This window comes from Tasmannia lanceolata, unplaced genomic scaffold (assembly GCF_043159265.1).
Source record: "Tasmannia lanceolata isolate RefF3 unplaced genomic scaffold, GAP_Taslan_0.1 ptg000026l, whole genome shotgun sequence".
NCBI lineage: Eukaryota > Viridiplantae > Streptophyta > Magnoliopsida > Canellales > Winteraceae > Tasmannia > Tasmannia lanceolata.
Window position 1 is genome coordinate 5361910 of NW_027518703.1, and position 21861 is coordinate 5383770.

The 21861-nt window shown below is 40.5% G+C and overlaps 1 protein-coding gene, 1 long non-coding RNA gene and 1 pseudogene across 2 annotated transcripts; 2 read left to right on the forward strand and 1 right to left on the reverse strand.

Moving 5' to 3' along the window:
• Positions 1-4647: 4647 nt before the first annotated feature.
• On the reverse strand, positions 4648-5565 carry LOC143858449 (uncharacterized). The gene has a single exon (XM_077369102.1). It carries the CDS (start codon positions 5563-5565, stop codon positions 4648-4650), a length of 918 nt encoding a protein of 305 aa, XP_077225217.1.
• A 5527-nt stretch (positions 5566-11092) lies between these two features.
• On the forward strand, positions 11093-12962 carry LOC143858564 (protein SHORT-ROOT pseudogene; annotated as a pseudogene).
• A 2716-nt stretch (positions 12963-15678) lies between these two features.
• LOC143858553 (uncharacterized) lies at positions 15679-21690 on the forward strand. The gene is made up of 3 exons (XR_013238974.1): positions 15679-15855; positions 16515-16564; positions 21614-21690. It is a non-coding gene; the product is annotated as an uncharacterized LOC143858553 (long non-coding RNA).
• The last annotated feature ends 171 nt before the right edge of the window (positions 21691-21861 follow it).

The following is a 21861-nucleotide window of genomic DNA, read 5'->3' on the forward strand; positions in this document are numbered from 1 at the left end:
ACTGCCTTATTTGCTCAGTCGGTGGGCATTAACCTTAAAAGGTTAATTGATGTAATGGCATCGAGTCCTCCAGTCTAATGAGTCGGACAAGTGCCTCACCCTACTTGACCGGCTTATTTGCTCGGACGGTGGGTATATTAACCTTATGAGGTTAATTAAGGTATATTAACCTTATGAGGTTAATTAAGGTAATCATATTTATATGCATATAAATATTTTTGTTTGTTCATTATTTAACATAATTATTTGACATAAGTATGTATAAGCTTATTTCTTTCTTTTCAAGGATAAGCATTTTTACCTTGTTTTAATCAGCCTACCTACACGACTGGTGAGGACTGTAATATTTCAAGAATATTTCAAACACACATAGAAACATTAATCATTCATGGAGGTATAATCGGAACACTTATTGACACAAAACTAAACTTTATTTCATCACGTGAAATTCCTTATTACATCCTTTCTTGGAGATCAGTCTCTACTTATTCCTGCATTTGAAAAAACAAAACACAATACTAAAAGCAAAGAAAGGAAAGTGAAATGAACTTACTTATAGAATTTTCTTAAGTTCTGCATATGCCATGTCCTGGGGATTGGTGTGCCATCTAGATTTTTCAATTGGTATGCTTCTGGGCATAGGATCCTTGTAACTCTGTAGGGCCCTTCCCATGAGGGGGCTAGTTTTTCGGCATTCCGTGGGTCTGAAACCTCTGTCCGACGGAGTACCAGATCTCCGTCCTTAAGAGCTCTTTCTTTCATCCGATGGTTGTAGTACCGAGCGACCCTCTGCTGGTATGCAATGACTATGATCCGAGCTTTTTTCCTGGTCTCCTCTATGAGGTCTAAACTGCTCCTCATGAGTTCATCATTCATTTGCTCATTGTAGCCCTCGATTCTTGGAGAGGGAATGGCTATCTCGACCGGAATGATAGCCTCAACACTAAATGCTAGGTTGAATGGGGATTCACCCGTCGCGGTGCGTGGGGTAGGTCGGTAGGCCCATTGGACATTCGGTAACTCTGACGCCCAAGTATTTTTGGCATCTTCAACTCTCTTTTCAAAACTTTGCAGGAGAATTCGATTGGTTACCTCGACTTGTCCATTTGCGTGTGGATGTCCAACTGAAGTGAATCTTTGTTCGATCACGAGCCTTTGCAAAAATTTCTGAATTGTTCACTAGCAAACTGGGGTCCATTGTCGGTAACCAATACTCTTGGTATCCCATATCGGCATACGATGTCATGGTAGAAAAAGGTTTCTATCACCTTAGAGGTGGCCTTTGTTAATGCTTTGGCTTTCGACCCATTTGGTGAAATAGTCTATCGCGACATATAGCATCGTATGCCCGCCGACTGATGGTGGAAATGGGCTTAACAGATCCATTCCCCACATCGCAAAAGGGATTGGGCTGGATATAGGGGAGTATTGGGTTGCTGGCTGGCGAGGTATCGATGAAAATTTTTACACTGTTCGTATTTTTCTTAACATAATTCTGAGTGTCATCGAGTATAGTCGGCCAAAAGAATCCTTGACGAAGGATCTTATGAGCCAGCACCTTGCCCCCCGAGTGGTCTCCACATATGCCTTCATGTACTTCTGCTATCGCTCGATCTGCGTCTATGGGTCGGAGACATTTTAATAGCGACCAAGAAAACGATCGCTTATATAATGCTTCACCCTTATGGATGTAAAGGGCGGACTTGGCAGTAATTCTCCTTGCTTCCTTTCGGTCCTCTGGCAAGGTACCATCTCTAAGGTACTATATAATGGGGTCCATCCAGCTGGGTTCGTGGACGATATGGGCAATCTCCTCTTTCTCGATGCTGGGACGGGAGATTGTCTCAGTGTATACGTTTCCCCAATTGGTGGTGTCAGAGGACGCCATTCTAGATAGAGTGTCGGCCCTTGCATTAAGAGTTCTAGAAATCTGTACAATCTCGAATTCTTTGAAAAGGGAGATTTTCCCTCTCACCTTTTCTAGATATTTGAGCATCCTTTGGTCTTTTGCTTCATAGAGTCCATTGATATGTCCAACAATGAGTTGGGAATCACTATGGGCTTTTAATCAGTCGACATCCAATTCCAGGGCTAATGATAGTCCGGCCAGGAGTGCCTCATACTCGGCCTCGTTATTGGAAGCATTGAAGTCGAGTTTCAGGGCATATTCTACTAGGAATCTATCGAGTCCGGCCAAGACTAATCCTGCCCCCTTTCCGTTTGAGTTGGCCGATCCATCGACAAACAACATCCATGAAAATTATTTTTCTTCTTGTCCATATTTTGTCTCCTCTTGCCCCCCGAGTCGTTGGTCGGAGCCGTGGATTCCACGACAAAGTCAGCAAGTACTTGTGACTTAATGGCAGGGCGAGGTCGTACCTGTATGTCGAATTCACCCAGTTCGACCGCCCAGTTGACTAGCCGATCAGTAATATCAGGCTTCTGTAGGATTTTATGCAATGGTTGATCGGTGAGAACAATTATGCTGTGAGCTTGAAAATATGGGCGCAATTTCCTGGCGGCAATGACCACCGCAAATGCAAACTTCTCGATGTTTTGATACCTGGTTTCGGCAGCGTGGAGGACGTGGCTGACATAATATATAGGGTGTTTTGTCCTTTGTTCTTGCCTGATGAGCACATCACTTACGGCCAAGGGCTTACCGCTAGGTAAAGATATAACTCTTCATTCGGTAACGGTTTCATTAACACCGGAGGGGATTGGAGGTATTGCTTTAGTTCGTCGAATGTATCCTGTCATTCGTTTGTCCATTGAAAATCTTTCATATTTCTCAGTATCTTGAAGAGCGGGAGGCATTTCTCAACGGATTTGGACATGAATCGGCTCAAAACTGCTATCCTTCCTGCGAGTCGTTGTACCTCATTCACGGTTCTTGGTGGTATCATATCGAGGATGGCTTGTATTTTCTCAGGATTAGCCTCTATACCTCGTTGGCTCACCATGAATCCAAGAAATTTACCGGATGTCACCCCAAATGCACATTTCGAGGGGTTGAGCTTCATCTGGTATTTCCATAATACAGTGAAAGCCTCCTGGAGGTCGGTGGCATGGTTTGTAGTTTTGGAGCTTTTAACGAGCATACATCAACGTATACCTCCATATTCCGACCGATTTGTGGTGCGAAAAATTTATTGACTAACCTTTGATACGTGGCTCCCGCGTTCTTGAGGCCAAAGGGCAGGACCTTGTAACAAAATAGGCCTCGCTCTGTGACAAAAGATGTTTTAGGGATATCGGGGGAGGTAGATACGTATCTAATTATATCCGGAGAAGGCATCCATGAAGCTGAGCATCTCATGGCCGGATGTAGCATCTATCAACATGTCAATTCGGGGAAGGGGGTAGTGGTCCTTCGGACAGGCCTTATTCAGGTCAGTAAAATCGACGCATATTCGCCACTTCCCGCTCTCTTTTTTTACCATTACCACATTGGCGAGCCATTCCGGATAATGTATCTCTCGGATGAACCCGGCTTGTAGAAGTTTATCGACCTCCTCCTTTATGGCCTTTTGTCGCTCGGGAGCGAAATTTTATTTCTTTTGTTTGACGGGTCTGTAAGAGGGGTCGACACTGAGCCAGTGGACGACAACGTCCTTTGACATACCTGGCATATCTAAAGCAGACCATGCAAAAACATCTTCGTTGGCTTTCAATAATTTGACCAGGTTGGTTCAGAGTTTACCAGTAAGGAGTGAGCCGATCTGTACTGTTCTTTCATCGTTTTCTCCGAACAACAGAATCTGGGTGAGTTCTTCTACCGGTTCCCCATACGTCCGGTGGGTATCCGAACGTGGGTCGGTGCCGGCTATTTGGAAAGCTTCTCTTGCTTTTTTTTACCACTTTGGTGTAATCAGCATAGCAGTTCCTAGCTTGCTCCTGATCTCCTCTTACCTCGCCAACTCTTGCCTTTGTAGGGAATTTGATTTTCAGATGGGGTGTTGAGACGAGGTTGGTTCAGAGCTTACCAGTGAAGAGTGAGCAGATCTGGACCGTTCTTTCATCGTTTTCTCCGAACAACGGAATCTGGGTGAGTTCTTCTACCAGTTCCCCATGCGTCCGGTGGGTATCCGAACGTGGCTCGGTGCCGGCTATTTGGAAAGCCTCTCTTGCTTTTTTTACCACTTTGGTGTAATCAGCATAGCAGTTCCTAGCTCGCTCCTGATCTCCTCTTACCTCGCCGACTACTGCCTTTGTAGGGAATTTGATTTTCAGATGGGGTGTTGAGACGATCGCTTCAAGCTTGTTTAGAGTCGGACGTCCTATAGTGGCATTATAAGTGGAGGGGACCTTAACAATCAGAAAAGTTTGCATGATGGTTTGCTGACGAGGCTTGGTACCGAACGTTACACGTAGGTCAATCCTTCCTTTGATACTAATTGATCTGCCGAAAAATCCATAGATGGACCATTCTACTGGTGTAAGTCTGTCCAACCCTAAGTGCATTTCTTTGAAAGCATTATAGTGTAAGATATTGACAGAGCTACAGCTATCTATCATTACCTTACTCACATTGAAATTGGCAATAATGAGGCGGACGACGATCGCATCGTCGTGATGGAGAGAAACATCGTCGTAGTCTTTTTCGAAAAAGACTATTTGCTCCTTGCTGTCAGTAGAATCAGATCGCTACTTTTTTGTCGGGCCTTCCACCGCGTGGATTTGGGCGGCATAGGCTTTCTGTCCAAAAAATGTTGGTCCTCCTGATGCCAATCCCCTGGCGATGACATCAATGCTCCCTGCAATTCTAGGTGGAGCGTCGGTCCTTATGTCCGGGAGTTGTTTAATCTCAGAAATATGTATGTTTTGATCATTCCAGGGGACCGGTTGGGTCAGATTGGATGGATTGACCGTCTTCGGAAGCTCGGGTTTATGAGAAGGTCCATTATGCTTCGAGTTCAACAAGTATTTATCGACACGCCCGAGTCCTACCAGCATTTCGACTTCATTTTTCAGGTTATAACAATCATCTGTAGTGTGGCCATGGTCACCGTGAAAATGGCAATATTTACTAGTATTGCGTTTTCGAGCGGTACCTTTCAGCTTGGGTGGCCATTGGAGATCCTCCTTTCCTCGGATTTCGTAAAGGACATTCGCGACAGACGTATTTAAAGGGGTGTAGTTGTACCTTTCAAACTGTTGCGAGCGAGCTTGGCTACCAGATTGTGGCTGCCTATTATTGGATCTATGAGGTTTTCCCTGACTATTGTTTGAACAAACCTCTTCCTTCCTCTTTTCCGGAGCTTTGACGAGCTCTAATTCTCTTTCCATGGTGAAAGATTCTTCATTGTTAACATATTTGTCTGGTACCTCTATTAGCTCCTGGAGATCTCGGGGAGGGTCGATATTCAGGGCTACCTTGAGATCCCTATCGTGGACAGCCGATTTCATCGCGGCTCTAACCATCTCATGATTAGGGTCCTTGATTTGTGATAATTCAGCCCTGAACCGACCTATAAAAGATCGTAAGGATTCATCCTTGCCTTGACGGAGAGCAAGGAGTGCGTCGGCAGGTTTTTTCTGTGGCCGACTGTTGGCGAAGTACATCACAAATTCCCTACCTAACTCTCGAAAAGAAGATATGGAGGTATTTCAATGGATCTGACGTACCATCGTAGAGATCAAGCCTCGGTAAGTCGAAATTTGGTATCAATTGGGCATGTGCTATAACTTCTCCAAATGGTGATTGTACCTCATTATCCCATTCAGTCCGGAGATCCGGCTCATAAGGTTTTTTAATGTGACGCTGCATCTCCCTGACTTGTCATTGAAGTTCGGCGAGGAGTCCCGAATCAGGCGCGTGAATTCCGCTTCTTAAATTATGATGCGGGTTGTCTTGCGCTTGGTTCGGGTTTTCTACACTATTGGCCCACTGGGGAACGTTGATTTGGGTCGGAAAAGGCCTAAAGGTTAATTCTGGCACCCGTCGGTCGTTCGCTTCTTCGTCCCGTAATTAGGTCTGGGGCTAGTAATCGAAGCAGAAGGTCGGTGATTTATTGGCCTTCGACTACGAGGTTTCTGCCCTCGGGCGATTCATCCTGCTCTTCTTCTAAGGGTGAGTTCCTCAAATTTATCACCTCCGCAATTAATGGGGAATCATTAATGTTTTGAGCCATTGGTGGAGGGGGTGGCAATCGTCTTAATATTTCTTGAAGGACAGTAGAAACATCACCAACTCGTGACGCAAGTCGGTTGAACATGATCATAGTGACTGGAGTGATATCTTCGTTATTAGGCATTTCCTCTGGAACTTGATTCTCGGGGATTATAGCCTGTGCTTGACTCCTGGTCATTACTCCTTCGCCTTGTGGGTTGGCGACTGATTTCGAGGTTTTTGATCTCGAATTTGTCATGGAGGTCCCACGGATGGCGCCAATCTGATGATGCCAAAATCCGCTCTATACGATCTAGTGGTGATAGAGTTGTTCCTGTAAGCAACTTGCACTCACAGAAAGATGTTAAGAGTCCCAGAGTTATGACATTACTATATTTAGCTAGAAATCAGAATCATAGGTAAATTGAAGGGAAGGAGATGAAGTGCAGAAGTGTTACCAACGACGTTTGATGGAGAAGGATTGAGACTGAACTTGGTCTTCCCAAGCTGCCTACGTACCCCTTCTTTGAGGATCAAGTCTAACGTAGTTTCATTATGAATGTTAGGGTCTCCTTTTATAGAGAATAAGGTCCATGATGTTTAGAAGTTTACTATTTTGGGAGTCTTTCCTAATTGGTCGACTTTTCCGGGAGAAAGATTCATATCTCTTTTTAATAGATATCCCATCTCCTCATATAAGTAAGTTATTATTAATGAGACTCCTTTTTTAAGAAGCCGCCGCTCAAGGTATGTTACCTCTTTGAGGGGCAATTTCCTAATTACGAACGTCGCTATTTATAAGGGGAGGATAATATCTCATTCCACTATCCGTAGGTCGGTTTCCAATTATTTGGGGATGCCACGTGTCGTTCATCAAAGGTAGATACTTATTTTACCCCTAACACAATGAATTTATGAACAATGGGTTAAATATTTGTCTAAACACCCAGATCTTATGGTGGTTGATAGTTTAGATGGCCTAATAATTGTTCCGAGAGTTTAAATTGTGAGATTGAAAAATTATGCACTCAAAACCACTATAAAAAGTGAGAATGAGTTTATTTATATAGTTTTAAACACTCAGAACCACTAATTATACCTATGAACTACTATTTACCACTATGTAGTGGTTCCGAGATATAAATAGTGGTTCCCGGGTATAAATATTGGTTCATACATTCTAACAGTATTTCATTGGGTCTCAAAGTTGTCATGAATTTATAAACAGTGGTTTAAACACTCAGAACCACATTTAGATGAAAGGAGCAACAATTAAATCCTTCCAAGCACTAATTGTGGTTTCAAGATTCCTGGGAACCACAATTACAATCAAACCTACTATAAAAGGTGAGAATGAGTGTATACATAGTGGTTTAAACACTTAGAACCACTATTTATACCTCGGAACCACTATTTACCACTATGTAGTGGTTCTGAGGTATAAATAGTGGTTACAGGGTATAAATAGTGGTTCATACATTCTAATAATATTTCATTAGATCCATTATCCTTTTTGGAGTGCTTTTTGGATCTTAGTTTCTGAGTCCGGATCACAAGCTATTTTGAGTCGAGTGGGACCATCCATCAAAGTGTCGCAAGTCCTACTTATATTGTACATAGTTAGTATTTAGAGTTAGGGATCAAGAGAAAGTGGAAAGAAACTCGAGAGGATGGACAATTTTTATCCAAACAAAAATACATAACATGAAATGTTGTTTGAAGTTTTGAGTATGTTTTCCATAGACTGATCCTCGCCCTTCAATCTACAGAGGTTTCCATAATCTGAATTTCCTCTATGGATTGGAGGGCTAGGATCACCCTATGGAAATGACTTTTTAGTAACAACCTATTTGCATTGTGGCCCATCTAATGGAGGGTTTGGATCATCCTATGGTGTGACTCGTACAATACTTTTTGAAAAATGCTGGAGTATATGAGTTTACACCCTATAAAAACTCTTTCTCATGAAGAAACAATAGGTCTTCCCTACTACCAAGTCAAAAGCCAAGCGTATTTATATAATTGAACACAATTTCTAGAAGAGCAGTGATAAATTCACCTCGTATTTTTCAAAATGGACTGTACAGCCCACGCCATAAGATGATCCAAACCGCCCAATTGATGCGCCACAACATAAATAGGTTATGCCCCAAAAATTATTTCCATAGATGATCCCAACCGTCCAATCTATAGAAGTTTCCATAATCTAAGTCCCTCTTTAGATGGGATGGTTAGAATCATCCTATGGAAATGATTTTTGGGGCACAACCTATTTACGTTGTGGCCCATCAATTTGGCGGTTTGGATCATCCTATGATATGGGTTGTATAGTCCATTTTGAAAAATATGGGCTGAATTCATCCTAGAAGGGGACTGTACAATGGAGTTTTACCAAAGGCAATGGACTTTCAACACTTGGCGTGGGGAAGAAGAAGCTAAAAAAGGTGAGTAGGGTTTGTGAAATGCATTGGGATCCTTTTCTCAAAAAAGGTGGAGGGAAAAGCAATTCAAGGGCATTCTTGTCTTAAAATATGCCTTGGGATGCGTTTCACCCTTTTTTAGAATTTAGCCAACTCAACCTTTTTTTGAGATTTTTAGTTAAAAATCACATTTTTGGGGGAATTTTCCCTAAAATAAAAGGATATTTATCAAAATTTGACATGTGAACCGCCTTCATCCCTTCCCATGTCGCCTTTCCACTTTTACCTTTTCCATGAGAAAGAAGAAAAACATGACTTCATTTTATAGGGAGTAATGGTAGGGAAACCGAGGGTAGGACCTAAAAGGGACCGAACAAATTGTTTCACGCCACAACATCACTAGTGACATGAGCAATCCCTTAAGTCTAGGGACATCATCGGAAAGTAAATTTTTCTTTAACATATGGCATATTCTTATTGCAAGTCCCGTTTTAGGTCCTACTCTAAGTCTCCATATCATTTTCCTTTTATAGAACACTTTCTGATTGGCAATTGATTCTTTTCAAAATAAAATATAAGAAAGACAGGTTATGTCATATTCTAGTAAGATGACTCTTGGGTCACTCGTAGAATCCCTGCCCCATACTAAAAACATTGATTATTCCCTTAGTTTTATTTTATCAATTGAATGTTCTTTTTTATTTCCACAGGTGATTATGCCCCCATAGTTGCATTATCGTTGCAAAACTATTTTTAAGGTCTCTACATGTATCTATCCCATTTCAAAAGATTATCTTAAGACAATATGCTAGTGGAGGCATGTAACATCATCTACAAAGTCCACACTGTTCTACTTTTGTTAAGACATGTGATGTGGGTCTGAGTCTTTATATGAAAGCAAAGTAAAATGAGATGCAAACCTCACATCAATATAATACTTTATATCAAATATGGTCTTTTAAAAGCATAGGCAGGAAATGGTCATGCAATATTCATGGACCACATGAATCATGAACGGAATCTCTAAAAGACCAGTCTATTCTTCCCTTTTCCTTTCAAGGTGGGGGGAGATAAGAAATAACATTTGCAAAATGATTGGTTCTTGTCCTCTTTCTCTAATCATTAGGAAGGAATAAGCATTGCTTAGATACCCTTAATTTGGATCTCCCACCTTGGGAAACTTTTGGTGATTGAAGCTTAATGCTTAAAATAGCTATTTGTTGTCCAACCATGAAATATATTTAGGTTTAAGTGATGAGATTAGGTTTCTCATGACAAAGAGAACTACATCTAAAGACTGTTTTGGTTGATTTCTCCGTTGTAAAACATGATTAAAAATGTCATGTTTTGAGTTTTAAAATAACGATGAGGATTGGATGATGTGATTTAGAGCATAACAAGATAGAAATTAACAAGTTTTTATTTAGACAAGTGACAAGTGTATCATTAAACTAGAAGAAGGTGGTTCTCATGTGATTAAAATAATCTGATACATTGTTTGCTCCTCAAAAGCTCTACTATGTAATAAATGGATGGCTGTACGGCTGATGTGATGCCTGAATTTGTCCGGGGTTCATTACTAACATATTGTTTCAATTCTTTCTTTGAGATATTCATATTTGGTTATACTCGGTGCAATTAGAGGTGTTCGAATTGTTTCAATTTTTCTTTGAGATATTTATATTTGGTTATACTCGGTGCAATTAGAGGTTTTTAATCTTCTTGTTGGGCTTTTGAACCTTGTGACACACTTGGTGTGTGTGTGTGTTTTGTTGTGGGGGTGGGGAGGTCTCAGATGAAGAGGAATGCAATTAATTAACTGAAATAAAGGTGTGCAATTGTGATCATTTAACGAGTGGAACAAAGTTTTAAACTCTCTCTCTCTCTCTCTCTCTCTCTCTCTCTCTCTCATATTGGAAATGATATTGCCACCCCCTTTTTGTTTGACTTTAGTATAGCCTCGTAGGCTTAAATTCTGACTTATTCATTTAATTCATCTGAGTTGGCTGCACTCTCATGCAACAACCGTTCCGTGAAATCCCTTGTGCGATGGTCTATCGCAAAAGGCATTTCGTAGATGCTCTGTCACATGTCAGAACAGCAAGGCTAGGCTCACTTTTCAGCAGATTTTGTCATCATTTATACTGCGAAATGCCTTTTGCAATGGACTCTAGCAAATCCCATATTTATGTGTGTGGGGTGTCTGTGAGTGTTTTGTAAGGGAATAATTACAAGTTTACTATAAAAGGTAATAATTATGAAAGTCACTGATGTTGGCATTACGATGTTTTGATAATTTTTTAACTCATCTTGCTTTTTATTATTTAAACAGCTGTCAAAGGTTATTACAATTCCCAAAAAGCTCTTATAAGAAGAAAGGACGAGCGGAGTTTATGCAATTATTATACATGGTGGTGCCAACACAAGTAGCCTTATGAAATCATCTTATTCCTTTCCATATACCCTTTTGTTTATAATGAAAATGACATTGATGTGATGATAATGACGATGATATCATATTAATATTATTAAAAGCTAATAGCAATATTTAGGTCCCAATTAAATTCATATATGTCTCACTGATTGTAGCTTTTGCAGTTAGGAATTCTTCTTCTCTCTATCTCTCCCTTCTCTCCAAACACTATGGATTTAGGCTTGCAAGTGTAACATGGACACTTACACTTCAAATTTATCATCACACTTGTTTTACTCCAATCAACAAGAAAGCAATGATCGATTAAAGATGCAAAACACAAACCAATCCCAACCCAGTCTTACGTCGGAATCCGGCTACTCCGGCGACTCATGCTCAAGTGGGAAATGGGCTTTGAGGCTTCTCCGAGATTGCGCAAAGGCCATCTCCGACAAGGACTCCAATAGGATCCACCACTTCCTGTGGATGTTGAACGAACTCGCCTCTCCTTATGGAGATTCCGAGCAGAAGTTGGCTTCTCACTTCTTGCAAGCTCTCTTCTGCAAGGCAACGGAGTCTGGAGAGCATTGTTACAAAACGTTGGCATCGGTGGCAGAGAAAAGCCACTCCTTTGAGTCGGCGAGGAAGGTGATACTCAAGTTCCAAGAAGTGAGCCCTTGGACAACATTTGGTCATGTGGCCTCTAATGGGGTCATTCTAGAGGCCTTAGAGGGGGAGACTAAGTTACACATAATTGATATTAGTAACACATTTTGCACCCAATGGCCTACTTTGTTAGAAGCCTTGGCTACAAGGAATGATGAGACGCCGCGGTTAAGGCTAACTGTGGTGGTCACAATGGGCACGGCAAGGTCGGTCATGAGGGAGATTGGGCAGAGGATGGAGAAGTTTGCTAGATTAATGGGGGTTCCATTTGAATTTCATGTAATAAGTGGGTTAGCACGCCTAGGGGACCTTACAGAGGAGGAATTGGGAATGAGAGAGGATGAAGCGGTCGCGATAAATTGTGTTGGGGCTTTGCGGAGACTCGATGGAGATGAACGTGGGGGCATTCTTCACATGTTTCGAAAGCTCCGGCCGAGGGTGGTGACAGTGGTTGAAGAGGAAGCTGATTGCACTAGCAATAAGGGTGACTTTATCAAGTGTTTTGAAGAGTGTTTAAGGTTTTATGGTAGCTATTTTGAGATGTTAGATGAGAGTTTTGTGCCTACTAGTAATGAGAGGTTGATGTTGGAAAGGGAGAGCTCTAGGAGTATAGTTAGTGTACTAGCATGTGATGGTGAGCGAGGTGGTGAGTGTGAGAGAAGAGAGAAGGGGAGCCAGTGGTCTGCAAGGCTTAAGGAGGCCGGATTCTCGCCGGCCGGATTTAGTGACGATGTGATCGACGACGTAAAGGCATTGCTAAAGAGGTATCGCTCTGGCTGGTCCTTCAAGCCAGCTCAAGGAGAAGAAGATTCCGGTCTATATCTCATGTGGAAGGAGGAAATGGTTATATGGGTTTCAGCCTGGAAACCCTAAAAGTATTATTAGGGTTTTGTATGGGTTTCAGCCAGGAAACCCTAAAAATATTATTAGGGTTTGAACCATTCATCCTCTAAAACCAATTCTAGGGTTAGACTTTTGCCTCTAAGGGCTCAACATGGCTTGGACTTGACATCATCCATATTCCATAGAGTTGATATGGGCTCCTTTTTTTACTTACATACTTAGGATACTCATTCATATCCAATTTTCATGTGCTTGAAATAAGGGTCGTTTCTTGTGTGTGTGTGTGTGTTTTTTTTTTCGCTTTCTTGTTTGAATGTGGTTGTTCTTGTTTCCCTTGAGGTTTCACTTTTCATCCGTTTGGATTGTTTGCATACTTCATCATGTTTTTATTTGCCCTCTTCCACTTATTTGTATTCCAAGACAAGTCTCTCAGTTCATGTATTTATTATTGTTCTCTTATTGGAAATGAAATATAGATATCCCATCCATGTTTTTGGAGAACAGAAAATCATGACTTAATTAATGAATAGACAAAGTTACCTAACCTAGTCCTCTCTTTTTCTTATTCTTTTTCAAGATAGGAAAACTTTAGATCACTATATGGATGTTGATGAGGTATTATTATTGTCATAAAAATTGTAATCTTCATTCCATGTACAGAATCTTAAACTTGGCCTTTTATGTTGGACAAAAGTTTACTATATTGCTTAAATTATACTTGAAAAAAAGGTAGTATTACCGATATTAAGAATCTATTGTCGGGAACAATGCTTAACTGTCGACTGGCAATCTAAGCCATTGAATTCATGGGATGAAGATCATATTGCAAAAAGGAAGACACAAAAACAGATTAAATGCACTACATATTCAAAAGCTCCTATAATCTGATCTATTAGACAATGAGGCATTAATCAGCTTATAATTTAGATTTTCTTAGTGGATATTTACTTGTTTATTTTTAATGATATTATCAGTGTTATGAAATGCCACCAGACAAATCAAAGTAGGAGGACAAGTGATTAAAAAAGTCCATTAAAGTGACAGAAAGAAGTGGGGGAGAGAGTGTAACCTTTATGTCTAGTGGCATGCATGGGAAGCACATTTTTTCCTTTAAACTACCATAAACATGCATTTGTTTTGGCCCACATCATATGGTGGAAACAACTTTTCTAGATTTAGATAAAGATTGGTTAAAGTAGCCCACTAATGCCTGCAAGTTGCTATCTCTTTACCATCTTGGTCAGGCTCCTTTGCTCTTTTACCTTTTGGGGGCCACGTAAGGTTTGTTGTGGAACCTTCCATATTCTTTTGATAAGTGTAAAAACAAAAGAAATGAAAAAGTAACTTTTGTAATTTTGGTAACATCATCTTCTTAAGAATGCTTGTCACTTGTGCATGTGAAAAATGCACTGCCAATATTGCATGTGTTGGAGGCCCATGAGGCCACCTCAGGGAGGTCCAACCCTAATCTACAGATGGTCTTGTTGTTGTGAGTAATCCATACAAGCTTTTTTATACTTTTGAAATTCTATGTTTGAGATAATATCGAAGGAATGCTTTGGTAGCGCGACCACATTGTGATGCAACTACGTGTGCCCGTTATATGGCATAGTGGGTCCCACCTTGAACATTAGGGGCCTCAAGTTCACACAAGCTACCTGCCAAGACTGGCATTTCCATGGCCTTGAAATATGTTTCTTCGTCGTCGGTTTGCTCATAGGTCTAGTATTTTGGATCATTTGAGTCCTTTTTTTTTTTTCCAGTCTAGTGTCTCAAGGATAGGGTTGATGGTTTTCATACTTAATGCATCATCTTTCTTTTCATTTAATAAACCGGTAGGGAGCCCACCAAAACCCAGCTTACCTACCAAAAAAATGGGGGAAATACAGATACACCCCCTCAACTATGGCCAAATTCCACTTCTAACCCCGTGGTTTTGAACTTACCAAAGACACCCCCTAAACTATACGTGGGTTTTTTTTAACGTGACGGAGTGGACGGAGAGGAGGAAATAACTATAATGCCCTCGTCTTCCCCAACTAAAAGTTGATTCAAACCCTTGTTTATTTATCAGCACAAACCCTCGATGTAGGGTTTTGTTTGTCTTCATTCACATTATTATCATGCTTTGCACAGAAACCCTAATATTTTAGATCATTTTTTTTGTTTTTATCAACATTTTTTCTTAAACTGTGGGGTTTGATGTAGCCATGGAGTGGGGTCTCATTGTCTGCAATGGCCGGAGATGGTGAAAGTGGCGGGAAATGGCGTAATCCTAATCCCTCAGCAAATGGCTTAAAACCAGTGACGAGGGTATTTCTGTCTTCAAAATATTAACCATGGTTAGTTTTTGTCATTTCGTCAGGTTAAACAAACGGACGTCAACGGAGGGGGTCTACTTAAAAATGTCAGAAAGTTGAGGGGGTCTATTTGGTACCTGCGATACCACGGGGTTAAAAGTGGAATTTGGCCATAGTTGAGGAGGAGTGTCTGTATTTTTCCCAAAAAAAATCATATGACTATTTCGCATGCCATTAGAGGTGCTATATGGTTGCAAGAAAAAGCTTTCTACATCTTCCAGGGGCTGTGAGAAAATGGTTTTGGGGATACGTTGAGATAATCTAGCGGGTGAAACGCAACTCTTTCCTTTCATCTAGAAGTCACAAACTTTTCTTTTCCAATATAGGCCCGTTTGGATTGCAAGAATTTTTCAAAAAGGTTTGAAAAGGAAAAATATTTGTGAAAGTTATCTACTTTGTTTTACACTCTGAAGAAGATAAACAATCTCTGTGCGTTTTTTTTACTTAGAGGGACCTTCAATTTCTTATAATATCCCTTTAAATAATAGTAATTGATGGGGTCCGAACTCAGCAACCAATTGGCTGTTGACACGTGGCCCCCACAGGGACCACTGCAAAGCCAACACCTGTCCCTGCTAGGTATGACACCTGGACCAATCAGGGACTTCCACCTGCCCCTCCTAGGTATGAGACCTGGTCCATACAGGGGCCACCACCTGTCCTGGACAGGTGGCTCAGAACCACTATAAATAGCCTTCACTTGTGCTAAGGTGAGGGATCTGAGACCAAAAACCCTAAGGGCCTGTTCAGTTGCCCGTTTTTTACGGAAACGGAAAGGAAACGGACTTCAAATCCGCGGAAAATGACCCAAAGTGGTCGTTTTGTTGGCAGAGAAAGGAAAGCGCTATTGAAGAGGTGGAATCCTTGAAATCCGACGTGTGAACGTATTCTCCGTGAGATAAAATCCGACCAAAATAGACGGATTTCTCACGGATTTGCGATTAAGGGCACGGGGAAACCAAAATTTTCTCGCATCTTTCGAGTTTTGGTGGAGAACAAAACCCCCGTCGTCTTCTCTTTCGAGACGCTTGCAGAGCAAAGGTAAGGTTCGAAACCCCTCTATTTCGTTTTCCCCTTCCTCTATTTCGTTTTCCCCCCTTTTCGATCTAGTTTTTTTTCTTGTTCTATCTCATTTTGTTCTTCGAAACCCTATTTTTTTTGCTTTAATCTGTGTTCTTCTTGTAAACCACGTATTTGCCTTCGATCTGTGTCGTATTTTCATCTTATTTTCGCATTTTTTGTTGTCATCCCTCTTTGAACCGCCATTTTTGCCACAAACCCTATTTTCTATATCAGTTTCTACTTCGAAACCCTATTTTTCCGTTCGATCTGTTTTTTTGTTCTATACCCTCATATTTGAAGCTTGTATTTTTCATTTGTTTTGCCATTTTAACCCTCATTTTTCATTTGTTTTGCCATTTTAACCATCATTTTTTTGTTGTGAACCCTTTGAACTAGCATTTTTGGGTTGATCTCTGTGTTTTGCAGATTTTGGATTAGATCCATGTTTATCAGATTTGAAGCAAAGCAGATTTTGGTTGTAAACCCTTTGAACCAGTTATAAACCCTCTTTGAACTGCCATTTTTGGGTTGATGTCCGTGTTTTTTAGATGTTGGGGTGTTTCATTTGTTGTGAGTTATACTCAATTCATTTTTTCTCATGAGTTGCAGGGGCTTATTTGATCTCCCTTGTTTTGCAGGGACACCAATTTCTAATTTTAATTTCTCTGAAGAGACCCTAACTTGCAAGGTAATAAATCTTATGTTCCTTTATCTTTATCTTGTTAATCTAATCATTTATGATGTCCCTTTTTCTTTATCTTGTTGTTGATCCATTATTAGTTTGCTCCATTTTAATCTTGTTTGTATGTGATATTAGCATTGTAGGATGACATTCTGGTTGAATGCTGAGATGGGGGTATTAATGGTGGTTTTGTTTGGAGAATATGGTAGTGTTAATGGTGGTGCTAGTGGTGGGTTTTTTGGAGAATTTGGTGGTGGTTATGGTGTTATGGATGGGTTGTTTTTTGGAGAATTTGGTGGTGGTTATGGTGTTATGGATGGGTTATGGATGGGGGTTGGTGGTTTTTCTGATTGTGTTATTTGTGATTATATTGATTGTTTTTTTTTTTTTGTTTAAGATGCCTTATTGTGATTGTGTTGTATTTTCCATTCAGTTTAGTTCTTATTTAGAGTAAGATGCCTCGTTGTCCTACAAGAAGGAGGAAGAAAGAGTTGAGGCGAAGAGCTGAGTTGAAGCGTAGGAATGAGTTAGTTCGGCAAGCAGTCGCACTACTAATGGCTGGTGCTGCTGCCATCTTAGTACTTTGGAAAGAGTACTATGAAAAGTATCTTCTCAGAGCTCCCTATGAAAGCAATTACTTAACGCGTCGTACGTTCATATCTTTTGTCATCGATTCAGATGAACACTGTCATAACTTGCTACGAATGAACGTCAGCTGCTTTCGTCAATTTGTTGAAATATTTAAACGGGCGGGAACCCTACAAGATACAATCCATTGTAAGGTGGAGGAGCAAGTTGCCATCTTCTTGCATATTGTGGCACATAATCAGAGGGTTAGGACTATTAAAGCATGTGCTAGACGTTCAGGGGCAACTGTTTCGACGTATTTCAACAAAGTACTAAAGGCAATTTTGGGTATGCAAGATTTCTTCATCAAACCACCGACAGGTGAGACACCATCGCAGATTGAGGGGAATCCTAGGTGGATGCCATATTTCAAGGATTGCATCGGTGCAATAGACGGGACATACATACGTGCTAAAGTACGTATTCAAGACAAACCTGCCTACTTTTGTCATAAGCATTTTATAGCTCAAAATGTTTTGGCGGCTTGTGACTTTGACTTAAAATTCACGTACATCCTAGCCGGATGGGAGGGTTCGGCTTCCGACTCGAGAGTGTTAGCGGATGCATTAACAAGGGCTGACAAGATTCCACGTATTCCAGGTACATTGTATATGACATAGTTACATTCTAGTAAACAAATTCCCACTTATTATTAGTTGCTGATATAGAATATTTTTTTATTTGTAGGAAAGTTTTACCTCGCCGATGGCGGGTACCCTCTCTTACGACATTTCATTACCCCACATCGTAAGACAGCATACCACCTAAGTGAGTGGAGTGGGCGGCATCCACGGACTAGTAATGAGTTGTTCAATCATAGACACTCGTCCTGTCGAAATGTCATTGAGCGCACATTTGGCGTCTTGAAGAAGCGTTTCAATATTCTTAATGAAGAACCAATGTACAGTATCGAGAAGCAGATTGACATCTTCTTAGCATGTTGTTGCATCCATAATCATATTCGGCATTTAATGCCTAATGATTCAATACTAGAAGATGTGGACAACTTTCTAGCTAGACAACTCTTGGTACAAACTGTGGAAGATGAGGACATACCACGAGATCCTCCTGAATCAAGGGATGATGACAAAAGAGCAGGAGAGGAAATTAGAAACACGCTTACCACACAGATGTGGAATGATTTCAGTAGACATCATTGACGTTAGAGGATTATAGTTTCACTCCATATATGGTTGTTTTCATGGTTATATGACTCTTTTACTGTTTCGAGTATCTTTATTATGTTCTGATGGTTGTATGTGTGTTTATTCAAGTAACTCTGTTGTTATTAGTGTGATGGATTAAAATTTTGAAGGAATATAGTAGCTACTTGTTTTGGATGATGTATGCTGTATCTTTTGATGGTTGTATGTGTATTTATTGAAGTTGTTATACATCTCAGGTTGTTATATGGATGTATGACTCCTAACGAACATATATGTGTATATTGAATCAGAATGACAAGTGCGCCACAAACCTCGCAGAAGAGGGGGAAGAATGTCATTTGGAATGACGAAATGGACAAGGTGCTCGTAGATACCCTTCTAGTTCAAATTGCAGAGGGGTACAAAATCCCAAATGGTTTTAAGGATCATGCTTATGTAGCTGCGGCCACTGCAATGAATGCCTTTTTCAACCTCCAACTAAATAAGGAGCACATAAAAAACCGCATCAAGACTATGAAAGAAACATACAAGAGTGTTTGCATCATCCTGAGTAGAAGCGGTTTTGGTTGGGACAATGAGACCAAAATGGTCACCTGCGAGAGAGAGGTCTACGATGACTACGTCGCTGTAAGAAACACTTCATCTCAAGATACAATCTTCTTATAGTAATACCATATCCAATATCTTCTAATTTTTTATGCTCATTCTCACAGGCTCATCCAAAACATAAGAAACACTTCACTACCCATCATGTTTTGCATGACGATATGTGCAAAATCTTTGGAGATGAGTTCGCGAAAGGGGCCGGGGCTAGGACGCGTGAGAATCCAAGCATAGCAAGTTCGCAGCCAGTTAGTCTTGATGACATTGGGGATGACTTTGCAGATGACCATACCCCCATGTCTCACCACCCACCGTCTCTAGAAGCAGATCCTACTAATGGTGGTAGTGAGACATCTCCCTTAAGACGGGATGGTACCAGACGACAGAGGGCTCGTCAGGGTGGGGCACATTTGGATAGTATGTCGCGTATCTCAACAAGCATGGACAAGGTTGCCGATGCCCTCACAGGTGATCGTCCCCCTGCTTACCTTGCACAGCTTCGCGAAGCTGTTAGAGGGGTTGGGGGTTTTTCGCAGGATATCTTGTTGAGGACCACGGAGTACCTCACAATAAATCCATCTCAGGCGCATCTTTTCATCATGTACGAGGAGGATGAGAGGAGGTCGTACATCCGAAGGAAGATGGCTCGTTTCATCAGGCAACAGATGGATGATTGAGGGTGGTTATGGTGGTAGTTACTGTTATATGAACAATCTTTGTTTTATTTTGGATGGTGGTTATTTATTTTGGATGTTCGTAGCTATTGTGGTAGCTTTTATTTTAGATGTTAGTAGTTATGGTGGTAGTTTTTTTTATCTGTATGGGATCTTTGACATTTGGATAGCGGTTAATGGCAGACGGTGCATATTTTCTATTTTGACATTTGGATGATGCTTTGATATCTTTTCATCAAAAATATGTTGTCTTTTTGTTAGGTGAGTATGGGGAAGCAGAAGTACTATGCTGTCTTTAATGGCAGGAGGCCTGGGATTTACTATACTTGGGCAGAGTGCCATGAGCAAGTTGACAAATTTAGCGGAGCATGCTACCGCTCATTTGGGACGTTGGAGGAGGCTCAGTCACAGCTAGACGCATATTTGGAGAGAGCCAGGTATCGGAGCAGTGAAAGGGTTGAGGAGGTAGAGGAGTTGCGAAATGAAAGGGCAGAGGTGGTGCCACAGAGGGTGTTACCATGGGTTTCCCTCCTTCTTGTTGGTTCCATTATATTGCTTTTAAAATCCGCTTCTTAACTTTTTTTGAGTATTTTTTTGTATTAGTTGACTATTTGGTAGGCTTAGGGGGCTTAGGATCAAATATTGTGGAAATATTGTGGCGTTTGACTTTCAGGTATGTAAAATGTGTAAAACTATGGCATTGGGAACTTAAGATGGTGAATGAGATTTTAACATAAAGTGTGGACCTTCCTTCTTATGTGAGGAAGTTTTAATGGAAAAACATTGTTGCTGTTCCATTATTTGCCACAGTAGTTCTGAAGTTTACTTAGGCTTGTGATTTCCTCAAACCTGTACATTTTATGTTATTAGGCTTTCAAATTTATATGCCAATGTAATGAATGTTTGGTGTGTTGGTAGCTTGCTAATATTGCCGTGGATATATAAATCACATTTTTTTTTATGATCTGGATATATAAATCAAATATCTCTGAAGAATGCTGCCTGGCGTATTGTTCATCCAGTTCTCACATTGTAAATCAATTTGGTATCTATACCGATGGGTACTCTGTTCCTCACTGTACTGTTTAGTGGTATCCAGTTCTTACACTTGACATGAATTTGGCGTTTGTATCTATGGGTACTTTGTTTTGAAATGAACTTGGTGTGTACAAATATGGCTACTTTGTTCTTCACTGTACTGGTTAATGCGTCCAGTTTTTACATTTGAGATGAACTATGGGTACTTTATGTTTCTATGTGAAAAAGATGGCACTTTTCAGATTAATGGATGGTCCTTTAGATGTTTTGTTTTATGGCTACTTTGTTCTTCATTTTAGATTTTCTTCATGCAGATTTCTTATGCATTGGATGCCCAACACCACACCTGGCTTATTAAATGGAACAAGGAATTGATGTGCTTGGATAATCTATTTTTCATTGTGCAATAGTCTGCTTCTTAAGGGGAGGGTGGTATCTGTTACTGTCTGTGATTACATTCATTCCGTTGGCTTTATAAAGAAAAAATACCAAACACAACCTGTGGTTTTACTTCGTCATTTTCTGTATCACTCTCATTTGAATAATTTCATTACTGAATCTGAGGTTTATATTATCTGTATGCCAATCATCGATGACAACAGTGTGAAGATAACGATGTTATATGGCTTAAATATACAAAGTCAGTATTTCACGAGTCATAAGAAAGAAGCCCACTCAACTCTTTGGTGAATGTAAAGACTGTTCAATTGTTGGTTGATATTTATACTTTGCTTTTTAGTAAAGTTGGTTGATATTTATATTTTGTTTTGGTGATGCATTTAATATTTTCCTTTTAGTGATGCATGGTTGATTAGCTCATCTTTGTGCTCAATGGGTTCTATTATTTCAAATGCTGAACTGTTGTTTGAGAACATTGCATTATGTGGTGTTGATGGAATCTTTGAGCTCTTGGTAGATGAAATAGTAATGGACATTTGGCATTGCAGGGTGGGTTCTTTTTGAGTCAGCTGCCACTATTTTGAGTTTTGTCGGCCTCTTAGAAATTTAGTTACACAACTCAGAACAATCAGTCTTTTCTTGTTGAACTGAATTCAGATTTTGCTCATCGAGATGGCAATAAATCTTTGGCGATGGGGGATGGGTTATCTTTTTTTTTTTTTTTTGCTCGGTAAGCTGGAGGGGGATGGGTTCTTCTCAAGTCTGTTGCCACAATTTTGAGTTCAGCAGTCAAGGT

Bases quoted from the DNA above. Each gene is read 5' to 3' on its own strand.
- LOC143858449 (XM_077369102.1), bottom strand. From the start codon at position 5,565: ATGTACTTCGCCAACAGTCGGCCACAGAAAAAACCTGCCGACGCACTC.